The 13,693-nt window shown below is 43.7% G+C and overlaps 1 protein-coding gene across 1 annotated transcript in view; it reads left to right on the forward strand.

The window, feature by feature from the left end:
- The window catches only part of LOC147887808 (uncharacterized), a 58,672-nt gene that overhangs the window by 16,646 nt on the left and 28,333 nt on the right, over positions 1-13,693 (forward strand). Inside the window, exon 6 of the mRNA XM_087393675.1 lies at positions 10,124-10,200. Coding sequence (XP_087249801.1) covers positions 10,124-10,200 — 77 coding nt within the window. The remainder of the gene's footprint in view (positions 1-10,123; positions 10,201-13,693) is intronic.

Genomic DNA, 13,693 nt, shown 5'->3' on the forward strand with positions numbered 1-13,693 from the left:
ATGTAATTAACTCCAAGCTTGTAAAGAGGCTGAAACTAAAGACTAGCCCATCTGACTATGCATATACAGTCAGAATGGTAGATGGAAGTTCAACTGAAGTATGAGACCAAAGGGTTACCTAGTTGGAGCTTCGAATTCAGGACTATGCTGAGAAGCTTGATTTTGAAATGACAAAGCTTGCTCATGCAGACATAGCCCTGGGTAAGGCTTGGCATTCTAGGAAGAATCCGTGGTAGAGCCGATTGATGATTCTTCGGCTAGCACTGATGTTGCCCAAAATGGAGAGATGGCCAAGCTGGCTGATCAAAACAGAGGAGTTCTCTGATTGTTTTAGGGATGAGTTACCTTATGGGTTACCTCCAGAGCGGAATGTTAAGCATAAGATTGAACTAATCCCGAGGGTAGAACCTATAAATAGACCTCCCTATAGGTTGAGTTTTACCGAAGAAGCGGAGGTACGAAGACAACTGGAAGAATACCTCAAGCTGGGGCAGATTCAACCAAGTTTCTCACCTTTTGCTTCGCCAGTGATATTAAAGAAGAAGAAAGATGATACGTTTCGCCTCTGTATAGATTACAGAGCATTGAATAATATCACTATTAAGCACAGGTATCCGATGGCTCGGATCGATAATTTGTTAGATGCGTTACATGGGGTCGTAATTTTCAGTAAGATAGATCTTAAATGTGGCTACCATCAGATCCGTATTAGAGCCGAGGATGCGCATAAAACCGCTTTTAGAAGTAGGTTTGGACATTATGCGTTTTTGGTAATGCCGTTTGGACTTACCAAAGCTCCAGCTACATTCGTCATGCTTATGAACGATTTACTACGTCCGTATATCGGAAAGTTTGTAGTACACTTTATTGACGATATTCTGGTATTCAGTAAAAGTATTACTGAGCATCACGAACACTTAAGAATAGTGTTTAGTACTTTGAGGAAAGCCTGTCTTTATGTAAATAAAAAGAAAACTATACTGTATATGGTAAGACTTGAATATTTAGGATTCATAATTACTCCTGAGGGGGTAGAAATGGATCCAAAGAAAGTGGCAGCGATACTAACTTGGCCAATCCCTTAGAGTTTAACCGCTTTGCGATCATTCTTGGGATTTGTCCAATTTTATCGAAGACATATCAAAGGATATTCCGAAATAGTATCGATATTGACTGATCTGACCTTAGATAAAGTACCTTTTATATGGGGATAGAATCAATAGGAGAGTTTTAACACCATAAAACAAGCTATGGTCTCAGGACCGGTGTTAAAAATAGTTGATCCCCAGAAACCGTTTTTCCTTAAAACCGATGCAAGTGGCATTGCGGTAGGAGCAGTTCTCCTTGAAGAGGGAAGGCGAGTAGCCTTTGAAAGCAAGAAGCTTTCTCCCTCTCAACGAAATTGGCCAACTCATGAATTAGAGTTGTATGCTGTTGTCCATGCTCTGAAAACATGAAGACATTATTTGTATAGGTCAGAGTTTTATGTTGATGTTGATCATGATACTCTGAAACATTTTTGTAAACAACCAGACTTAAGAGCCCGCCAAGCTAGGTGGGCAGAACTCATGCAGGAGTTTAACTTGACGATTCGGTACCGAAGAGGGAAGGATAATTAAAGTGCTGATGCGTTGTTACGCATTATGCATAATATGAGTTTCACGGTATTAGAGAGTGCTCTAATGATCGAGATTAGAGAAACTCAAAAGGTGGACGAGTCGTTCAGAGCCTTTGGCCTAAGTCTCAGGTATTCAAACCCGAGGAAAAGGGTGACCTGGCATCCAGAAAAGGCCAAACTTATGCAAGATATGCCATAAGGGATGGTATGCTGAAAAGAAATGGCAAGGTAGTAGTACCTAATCAGAATGATCTCAGGCAGAGAGTCATTCAACAATGCCATGATAGCCCATGTGCAGGACATCCAAGAGTCGAGAAGACATATGATCTCGTGAGACAAGATTTCTTTTAGCCAAAGATGAAAAAGCATATTGATGAATATGTGACACGTTGTTTTTCGTGTCAAGGAAGTAAGGCAGAGCGGGTGAAGCCACCCGGACTTTTACAACCCTTGGAAATACCACTAGGTAGGTGGGAGAGCATTTCCATGGACTTTATTGTAGGTCTGCCTACGACACAAGGTGGATATGATTCTATCCTTGTGGTGGTTGATCGTCTTACCAAGATGGCTCACTTCATTTCAACTAGAGAGTCTGTTAGTGCCCTGCAAGTGGTGGATTTGTTTATTAGACATATATTTCGTTTGCATGGATTACCAAAATCTATAGTATCCGACAGGGATGTCAAATTTACCGGTCATTTTTGGACTGCTATGTTTGAGATACTAAGGATTGAGTTGGGAATGAGTAGTGGGGATCATCCAGAAACGGATGGTCAGACGGAAAGAATCAACCAAATTTTAGAGGATATGGTTAGAGCATATGTGTCATTGAGGCAACATACATGGGACAAGTGGTTGCCATTGTTAAAATTTGCCTACAATGATAGAAAACATTCCTCTACAGGGTTCAGTCCATTTGAGCTGAACTATGGTTATAGACCAGCGAATCCAACTATAGTTGGAGTACCTCAGAAAGTGCCTAGTGCCGCGAACTTTGTGGTTTAGATGCGGGAGATGCTAGCACTTGCGAGAGCTAACATCCGCGAAGCTATGGAAATGATAGAAAACATTCCTCTATAGGGTTCAGTCCATTTGAGTTGAACTATGGTTATAGACCAGCGAATCCAACTATAGTTGGAGTATCTCAGAAAGTGCCTAGTGCCGCAAACTTTGTGGTTCAGATGCGGGAGATGCTAGCACTTGCGAGAGCTAACATCCGCGAAGCTATGGATAGAGCTAAGGCGTATGCAAATGAAAATAAATCCGTTAAGAGAATTTAAGGAAGGAGAAAAAGTTTTTCTCAAAGTTCCTTCACACTCTAAGTATTTGACTGCAGGAGAGTGTGCTAAGTTATCACCTCGATATTGTGGGCCATGGTTAATTCTAAAAAGAATAGGCAAGGTAGCCTATAAAGCAATTGGAAGATACCCACGGTGTTGGTTGCATGGCATGGTTTACCTCTATCAGAAGCTACCTGGGAATCCGTATACCAGTTACGGAGAGTGTTCTCAGACTTTATTATCGAGGACGTTGATGCCTGAAGAGGGAAGGAATGTTATGCTCAAGTTGAGGCAACATGACCTCGGAAGGGTTAGTCGACATTATCAATGTTTGTATTATATTTGTTTGAGCTTCACGTAAATGAAAAAAAAGGAATCAAGGTCAAGGTCTTTGGTGAGGGTGACATGGCACAAGACTAGGTGGATCTAAGGCTAAGGGGTCTAAATGCATTAAATGTGCCAAGGGGCAAATGATTTCAATGATATCCCAAGAGAGGGGTAAATGATGCATTTAGGAGGTAACCTAGAATGAAGACATGTAGCATACTAGATCCATCTAGGGAATTGGGGCTCGGTGAAACTTTGCAAGTAGGAGCTTTCACGTAAGGATTGATTTTGTGAGTTAGCTACCACCGAGGTTGGCTGGGAGGAAAGTATGTGCCTATGCCCGTGATTTACAAAAGAGGAAAGTTAGGCGTTACAGATTTATACGTATCACTCCTCTACTGTTTGGAGAGTTGGGTCATGTAGCACAAAGACAGCTACCATTCGGATGTTACTCTATGCAGATGATGTGTTCTTGATATCCTTTGTATCTAAGGGGATGAAGGCATCACATAGATGTGCCGTAGAGCAGTTTGCTTTCCATTGGGGTTCAATATGTGAAGTCATGGAAGTTAACACCTACCTAAGGGTTCAGTGTGATGGACCTTAGGCTCTACTTCCATTCAGCTAGGGATACCCGTTTGGGAAAGGCCATATTGGGTATATCGGAAAGCTTGTATTAGTCTCTGGACGTGGCTGCTACTGCAGGCTTGTTGGTCACTTTTGATGTGTTTGGGTGCATATCCTCATCATATACCAACATAATTCAAGTCTAGGGTCCCCTTGCTGAAATCCCCTCGACCATGCCAACTGGTCATCAAACTATCTTGTACATCATGTCAATTCTATGAAGAGTATCAATTGCAGAGCCAAGTGATAGGGTCATTGACCCTCCTGTACAGTCAATGCCATTGCCTAACTAATCCATGTGATGCGTGTGAAGAGATAAGATGGGGCAATTGATGATGGGGCTGCATTATGGAAGATATTGGTTGTCTTGCTTCATCGTCCAAAATCTTGTTCTAACTGGCACAATCCACACTCTCCATGAAACTTTTTTGTAGCTTCTCTGTGGTAGAGAACTGTTGGGTCACCTCCCCTCTTTTGATCCCCCATATAAGGAGGACATGGGGGAGGTTGACATACAACAAGGGATGGGAGAGAGAGGGAAGTGGTATGGCTGCCATGTGAGCAGCATTCTGGCTTAGATTATATTTAGGGCAGCCACATGGGCCTACCTGGTCAGCTTCATTGGCTGGCTGTATGCCTTGCTTTAGGCTGGCATAAGATTTGCTGGCAGCAGCCCAACCAGGATCCCAAATAGTTGGCCAAGAGGCTGGGGGAAAGGCCAGCAAATAAAGCCCTTATATAGGGCAGAGGATGGACAGCCAGTTGGCAGTCTTTCAGTTTGGGTCAGGTCTTGTGCCAGGTTGGCCCTAGTCTAGGAAGTTTATAGACTGGCCAATTTAACAAAGGCAGTCTAGAGTCATCTAGAGTTGATCAAATCGGTCATCCAAAGTTGATCAAGTCAGTCAAAAAGCTATCATTAACAAAAACCTTGCTTTGTGATCATCTATGGACTTGATGCTAGCCGTATTTGCAGGCCCAAGGCTACTCCTTGTGTTGACCAAAGTTAACCAAGTCATCCAGAGTTGATCAACTCGGTCAAAAAGCTAGCATAAACAAAACCTTTGCTTTGTGATCATCTATGAAATTAATGCTAGCCGCATTTGCAGGCCCAAGGCTACTCCTTGTATGTGTGCATGCTATACTAAATGGAATTTTTTTTTTTTCCGAAAAAACAGTTCTAATTATATTACTTCGAGAACAAGATACAAGAGGTCAGCTTATAGCTGACGGGCTGCGTACACAAACCGGACGCAGCCCAAAAGGTAGCATAATAAATCATACTCTCACGGAGGAATATGCTGAGTGTGAATGAACAGCCATCGGGGTGGTGAGTAGTGCCACCGAAGGCCCTGCGTAGTCTGCTCGAAGAAGAGGCTCTGTGAATCCCAAGCCTGGAGGAAGCGTCTCCGCTTCTCCTGACCAGCCCGGGAGTCTCCCTGAATCTGGTCCCACTGGCCTCTGAGGGTATGAATAATCTCACTCCAAATCTCCGCCATGATCTGGGCAGTCGATAAGGAGGTGCCACCGAGGATCTGCGCGCAGCGCGAGGTCCAGATGTGCCATCCTGTAATGCTGCTGATAATCTCCCAGACTGGCTGCCTCTCCCGAACTCCTGTATCAGCCTCTGCTAGGTGCTGTGGGATACCCTCGAGCGGCCCCCACATCCCCTGTGTGATAAGGAAAGTGGGGTCCTGCTGGCATGCCTCGAACAAGTGATGAAGACCAGGTGCGGTGCTGCACCAACAGAACGCGCCCCAAGTGATCACTCCTAGCTCTGGTGCTGCACGAGTAAGAAGCCCGAAAGTCCACCTCCACACTTCCTGGGCGCGCATGCAGCTCCACAGGCAGTGTTTTGGTGACTCCTCATCCGCATGGCAAATCTGACAGCAACCCTCCTGGCCTATCTGCCTCAACCAGCTCCCCACTGGAAGACCTTTGTGGGTAAGAAGCCACAGGAAGTACGAGATCTTCCGCGGCCGCCAGCTCTCCCACAAGGCCTTCCAGAAAGCCTGCAAAAAGAACCTGGAGATACCCTGTGCGTACCAGCTAGGACGCTGGGTGGGGGGGCGGCTCTGCATCCTCCCGAGAATTCGCCTGCCCAGAGTCGTGCTGTAAGCGAAGAAGGAAGTCTGCCCCTGTCCTGTCACAATCTCTGGCCACCACCACTCTCCTGGGTCCCACTCAAGCTCTGACAAGGCCCGCCCCTCCCAGAGCCAAAGACGCCAAAGCTGCAACTGGTCCTGCTCGATACTAGGGTTACTAAATGGAATTTTAACATATGTCATCCACCGTTTGATGTCCTCATGAATAGAGGTGAAGCCTATGCTACATGAGGTTGGAATACTTATGCTATGGCATCCATAGTGACAGTTCTGTGTACAACAAACTAGTAATTGACAAATAAGTTTTCTAGTGAAGTGGGCCCAAAGGAACTAAGTAGGCAAAGGATTGTTATAAATGGACATGGTTGTAGAGATATATACAATGATATGGTGGTGTAGAATAGACTAGGACTCCATCTATTTCAGAGTTTCTGTGTGCTCTAGTACTTGGACTATATATACCAAGTATTTGTACTTCATTTGAAAGAACATTTCAGTTGGAGTTCACTTCTTGTTCTCTTGTGTTCACAACTTATCTCCATTCTTCTTCCTACATGTGGTATCAGAGCTAGTCCTTCTGGCCTTGTCACTTGCTTCCCCACTCTCCTGCGTGCTCCTATTGCACTTTTGTCGCGGAGAAGAAGTTAATTCTTGCTGGTTGACTTTCTTTTTTGCTGTCCTGCGACGAGCTTCGCGTGATCTTGAGCTTCAGTTTTGTTGCGAGATTTGCACTAGGAAGCACTCCTCAGCTGGGCGCGTAGTTTTTCCAGGCAATTCTAGATACCGAAAGCTTTGAGCAATCGTACTAGAGTTTTACCCCCCTTTTGGAGTTGTTCGTGCTCCCAGGAATTTCATTCAGAGCAGCATATCAGAAGATACCAGCAATACCACTTATGTTTTGCTGTTATTGACTGATTTCCGTACATTGCGCCTACAAACAGCTCCGTACCACTGCCTCGCCATCCGTACACCGGTACACCTCGACATTGCTGCCCATTGCCTCTCCAGCTCGCCATTCGTATCTCCAGCTCCGGATTCAGTCTGGTGGTTCGACTTTTGCAGCTCGAGATCCTTACTTCAGCTCATTGCACATTGCGCAAGTGTCTTGCAGATTGCATTGCATAGGTGTCAGTGCATTTGGGACAAGTTTTTGGCTACACATTGAGTGCAAATCATTGCTCAGGTGTTGTGTATTTTTGAAGCCAAGCGTTGGCTGTAAGTTGATGCACTTTTGGATGCCTATTGAGCAAGAGTTTGCTGTTGCATTGTGAGCCATTGTTTGGCTGAGATTCAAGCTGATTTTTTTGGACAAATGCACATTGTATTTGAGTTAGTGTTTGGCTGTGGTTGAGGACAGTTTTTTGGGGCAGCAATATAGTTCTTGATTGCATTTTGTATCCCAGAAGGGATTGAGGTTTGAGCACCGTAAGGGATTGAGGTTTGAGCAGAATTTTTGAGGCAGATTTACTATTTCAGAGCAGCCACTGTCAGTGAATGCCATTGCAGTGATTGCATAGCAGTCTATGGTTTTTCAGTTGTCCATTTGCTGTCTTTTCCTTTGTAGTACACTTGCATTTATTCTTGAGCTTGCAATCATGTCTCTCAATGAGAATTTTGGTACCATGACTGAGGCAGATAAGTTGGATGGACCCAACTATGCTTTGTGCTCGTTTACACTCAAGAGTATCTTGGTTGGAAAGAGCTTATGGGACATTGTGAATGGGGATGAGACTAGACCTGGTGCTCCTAGCTCTAGTGCATCTTCCACTACCACTCAGGGTTCTACTGCCACTACTCATGTCGCTCCCACCGAAGATCATAGAAGGTTTGATCGAAGGATGCCCAATCTTTTTCTTTGATTGCATTGTCTGTGAAGACACACATTAAGTCCACTATAAAGTCTTGCAAGACTTAAAAGGCAGCTTGGGATAGAGTGAAAAGTATGTGGAATGTGAAGAATGAGGCAAGAAGCATTGCTTTGAATAATAAGCTCAACAACTTGTCCATGCAGGAAGGTCAAACTATTTCAGCTCATATTGCAAAGATTACTGACGTTTAAGATGAGCATGTAGCTATTGATGAGGATATAGAAGACAAGAAGTTGGTCTCTAGAACCCTCAATAGTCTGGCACCCTCATATGATACGTTTGTTACTTCTTGACTATTATGCTCAAGGCTGCTCCACTGAGTTTTGAGGAGTTAGTTGGCTTGCTCTTACAGGAAGAAATGCAGACTTCCAATTCAGCCCGTTCAAGTGGACATCTTTTGAGGCATTTTATGGGTACAAGCCCAAGGTGAATCACTTCGAGTGTTTGGGTTTGTTGCATATGCTTTGATACTAGCTGAAATCGATCCAAGCTTGATGATAAAAGCATTAAATGCATCTTTGTGGGATATAGCAGTGAAAGCGGAGGCTTTAGGCTTTATGATCCAGCCACAAGGGAAGTAATCATAAGTAGGGATGTTTTGCTAGTAGAGCATGATAACATGCAGTCCATCAGTCAGGATTTACCTCCATATGATGATACACCTCTGGACATCATTCATTGAGGATGATGCTGATTTGGGTTCTCCAGTTGATATTCCTTCTACCTCTCAGACTCCAGTAGGGTTGCCACATGTTGAGGGTTCTTTTCCCTCAAATGTTTTAGATTTGCAGCTAATTCATGGAGAGGGACAATCCAATATTTGGAAGCATTATCAGCGCTGTGCAAAGGATGTTACTCCAGATGCTATTCCTAGTAAGATAGCTGAAAATTCAGTTCCTAGATGGGCTAGGTTGACACTTGAAAATGCTAAAGATTAGCCTATATTGGGGAGAACCAAGGCAAGCACTAAGAATGCTAAGAAGTAGGTGAATTTTGCTCTCATGACCCAAGTGATGGAAGATGAAAATGAGCCGCGGTGCTTTGAGGATGCTTAGGGCAATCCAGAATGGCAGAAAGCCATGGAAGCTGAGATTAGATCCATTCAAAAGAATGCTACATGGGACTTGGTTGATGCGCCCATTGGCAATGTGGTTGGCACCAAATGGATCTACAAAATAAAGTATCATGGAGATGGTACAATTAACACGACATCAACATGGCTTGGGGATATGAGACATTCAAACAATGTCAAGGGGGGTTGTAAAATGACATTGTTTTCTTTTGTACTCCCGTAGGTTGCTATATCCACGTGGATGAATTTGTGCAACCATGGTATTTTAGGTACTGCAGGTGCTTCTGAGATCATTCCAGGGCATTTCAGCCATATCATTGAGGGGGGATTTGCAGAGATACATACAATGATATGGTGGTGTAGGATAGACTAGGACTTAGTCTATTTTAGAGTTTTTGTGTGCTCTAGTACTTGGACTATATATACCAAGTATTTGTACTTCATTTGGAAGAACGTTTCAGTTGGAGTTCACTTCTTGTTCTCTTGTGTTCACAACTCTTCTCCATTCTTGTTCCTACAATGGTATCGAGAGGGCTTAATAACAGCATAAACTGGGTGCTTTTTGCCTCCCTTGGTAGGAGTGAAACAAGTAGGGTAGAATAAATTGTGGCATTGTGATTCTTGTTCAATTCTGTTTCTTTATTAGCAGTAAGAAGGAAATCTGGAGGAGAAATTGAGCACCTTGAGAGGTGTGATTCAAGCCACACGCATTTAATTCAAAAGCTGCAATAATGATCTTGTCTGTTACCTTTTGATGGTTGAAAAGTCAATGTGGATGCTTGCATGCGTGATTATATGTATGTATACAGGTATGTACACTGTGTACATGCACTTATTACACAGTTACATGCCTTTTTTTGAATAGCACGTAGCTGCTTCTTGGCAGCAAAGAAATAGGTTGTTTCTTTATATTGTACACTTGTACTTTTTCATACTTTTGGTTAAGAATAACATAAGAAGGGCTCAGTCTAAAATACTGTAGAAATTTTTGAGCTTTCTTCTATCAATTCCTTGGTGAGTACTATCTTGATAGATAGAAGTATTGAATTCACTCGTATGAGTTTTGTCTTCCCGCGGAGGTAGATTTTGGTTAATTTTTGTCAGCCCACAAAACAAAGAGAGATTGCCAAGTCATTTCTTGTAGCAAATGATGTGATGGTTTTTGATGCTATAGGAATTGTTTACATAGCTTTGCCATCAAGTTTACCTACTCAAATATTGTTTTGTAGGTTGTGAAATGTCAGGGATTAATAGAGGAAGATCAATTTTGCTTCAAAAGATTGAGAAGGAAACAGACAAATTACAGGTATCATGTTGCTAAAGAAAATAGTTTTCTAAAGACTTTTGCAACTTGTCAGATCAGCTTTTGTGTCTGTTGTGTTGAAATTCTCATAGCCCTTCAGTGTGCCCTGAGTTCTCCTGGTATTCTCTTCTACATATTGCAGAGGGGTTTTGCCCTGGGTATATTAACAAGAGTCTTACGGCATTTTTAGGCTTGTAGCAATGACTGGGTGCATAGATTATAAATCTTATTAAATATGATTATTTATGGTATGTTGATCACATACGTTCCAGCTAGCCCATCTAACTTATACATGTCGCACGTGCTAGGGAAAAATTGATCTGCTTGTAAGTTTCTAGAGCAATTTGATACCCGGACATAGTTCATGGAAACCGTGGGTTTTCAGTTTGGGATGTCAATTTATGAATTATCACACCTCAGAAGCTGCTGCTCCTTCCTGTCACCTCCTCTTCTTAAAGCCCTCTTCTGCCCCTAATCTGCCTCTGGTCCCCCATGTCAGCCTCTGTACATCCCGTTCCAGCCTCTGTTTTTCTCGTTTCCTCTCTACCTGCCATTTCAACCTCTGTTCATCCTGTTTCAGCCTCTGTATCGCACATTGCGCTTTCCCTGCTCATTGTGCTACTGCTCAGCCGCCATCCATTGCCTTGCTCATTGCGCTGCTGCTCAGCCCTCCATCTATCAAGCCCTGCTTAGTCTGTCCGTACATTCTACCTTTAGTGCAGTCCTAGCTATGCATTGGCCTCTGCTGCCGCCCCCATCCAGCCTAGTCCCTCCTCTCGCTGCATGCTGCAGCCGTTCTCCCAACCCCCCCTTGACGTTGGGTTTGTCCCACCCAACCCTTAGCATTTCCTCTCCTGCTCTACTGTCCTCTCAAAGCATGCAGGCATGAAGGGTGTGGAGGGTCTCGTACCCTTCTCCCCACCATAAAATTCAGCAAGAAATTTGTAACCAAATACAGCAAAACAGAGAGTGCAGATCGAGTCAACATGGCCAAAGGACAGAAAGAAAAGAAAGAAAGTTTATTAAAACTCTTTGTTTTCTGCAAGATTTGTTTGTCAGTTTTTGAAGTGTAATGCTTGGCCAAGTCAACTAAAACTTAGGGCCTTTGCTGTTGACTGATTGTTTACTGAGTGTTGACTCTTATCTAGCCTTGTGAGTAGATGCTACCCATATCCAGGGTAAGACCCTCCAATCCTGCCTCGACAGCAAGCTGAGTGTTTCTAGGACACTTCCCTGCAACAAATTTTGAAAAGCCCTAAATTTTGCAACACTTCCGGTGACTCTCCACCCACCATTTTGAGAGTCATGATGTAATCACTCTTGGTAGCTGCTCCCATGGCCGACATCGACATATCTTCAGGGACATCCTCGCCTGATTCTTCACCGACATACTTCTTCAGATCGGGATGTGCACTCTGTGCAGCAGCTACTTGGGGTCATTTATGGGTTCTCTGCCCTTGCTCTCTTGTCCAACCACTTGATGCTGCTAGTCATATCAAACCCGCAACTCTCGAGCTCCACAACAGCCGAGCCAAAGATCATGAGGGGCTATGTATTGAGTGCATTGCACATGGGATTAGGACCCCTACCCCCGATCCTAGCAAAACTATAATGGCCAAGCCTATGAGGGGATTATGTATTGAGTGCATTGCACATGGGATTAAGATCCCAAGCCCAGATCCTAGTAAAACTCAATGAAGCGGTTTGCACCAGTTTTCCTCACACTTGGATCATAAACACCATTATCCCAAATGCCTTCCTTTCGGATCAGCCATACATTGGGACACTGCATTGACTTGAAAAAGTATGTTCAGTTTGATGGTCGTCAAATATATCAGACTACCTACAAGTGGCCTATATAGTGTTCCCTGCATCAGTACAGCAAATTTGAGTTGTTTTGCTGCATATTATGCATTTTTGTGGTCACAATTAGTAAAAATTGTAAACAGAGGGGGGTGTTCAGGCTATGCCTTCCACTCAGGATGTGATAAGCTGCTTGTGTGGAATATATTTTATTCAGGATGATCATGGCACGCTTGGAGCTTCAGGATATATGAAGTGGTCTAGGTGGGAAATTGCTCTGGCTACTATAATGGGGTCCGTGGAAGGCTTTCAAGAACCTTCCTGAGGATCAAAGAGTTCAGCAGGTGCACCATCTTAGGGGGAGTGAGCACAGGATTGCTCAGATTGACTCAGCTATCAGTTTGGAATGGATTGCAGGGGATGGTGGACAGCCCAACCATCTGAGATGGATGGGTGCCTTCTTTGGCATTGGTATTCCTCTTTCGGTGACTGGGATTTTGGGGGATGCTGAAAGGACCATCACAGGAGGTCGCTTTCCAGGGTTCACAGCTTCTTCCAGTGAGAGTTCTGGACTTGGTTGAGGGAGCTTGATTTGTTTCAGACTTGTATGTTGACCTCTATCACAGATGAAGTTTCACACTTGTATGTTGACCCCAATACAGATGACTCTTGTGGGGAACTGGAGGTTATGGTTATTTGGGGGTGTCCCAATCAAATTCTTGACCTAGGACCGTGGTGAGTGGAGCTGGTTAGTAGTAAGTAATACAGTCAAAAGCATTTGCTTCTTCTAATTCGCAATTAGCAATGCAAGAAAGTTTCTGATTCGGGATAAGGGCTGATTTGGAGAGCTTTCAGATTAGTCAGGATATACAGATCTATGGAGGTCCATGAGAAGTAGGGAGATCAATCTCTTCTTTTGGCTGTCTTTGCATGGACGGATTGTCACAAACGGAGGGAGAGTTTTGGTGCTGATCCATGATGCCCATGGGGTATGCATGTGATTGAGTCTATCCAGCATTGCCTTTGGGAATGTAGGCAGGCCATAATCATTTGGACAAGGATAGTTGGGCTGATGGGAAGGTTCATCCCCTCCACTTTACTTATTACTTGGGGTGCAGTAGCTTGGCTCTCTTTGATTAGATCTCCCGTCTTTATGAAAGCCATGCTTCATCATGGTTTTTCAGGGTGCAATCTCATTTACTTCAGATATGCAGCTTGAACTCTATTCCTTACGCTCAGTACAAGCCTGCACATGCTTTGGTGGACACTAGCTAGGAGATCATTGCTGCGTGGCATATTTGGAGGGCCAGATGTGAAGGAAGGAGGATAGTGAGAGAGCAAGAGAGTTGAACGTAAGTTTGCAATAGATGAAGTGAGGAAAAATAACAAGAGGGAAAGGTTTTGTCTAAGTGACAAAACCTTATCCTTCACTAACCGTAGTTAGTGAACTAACTGTGGTTAGGGGGGGAAACCTCTAAAGAGGGAAAAGTGCCCCTAACCTACTTATTACATTACATTGGTCATTGCTAGAATATAATAATAATTCTAACACCCCCCTATAGTGCCAATGTCATGTACAAGGAAATGATCAATCACCAAAAGGATATAAGTTTAGAACACTACGAAATGCCTCAAACTTTTCACGTGGAAGTGCTTTAGTGAAGATGTCTGCAACATTGTCATGTGTTGATAC

The sequence above is a fragment of the Dipteris shenzhenensis genome, chromosome 22 (genome assembly GCF_047967505.1).
Source record: "Dipteris shenzhenensis isolate YYH24624 ecotype China chromosome 22, Dip_SZ_1.0, whole genome shotgun sequence".
Lineage (NCBI taxonomy): Eukaryota > Viridiplantae > Streptophyta > Polypodiopsida > Gleicheniales > Dipteridaceae > Dipteris > Dipteris shenzhenensis.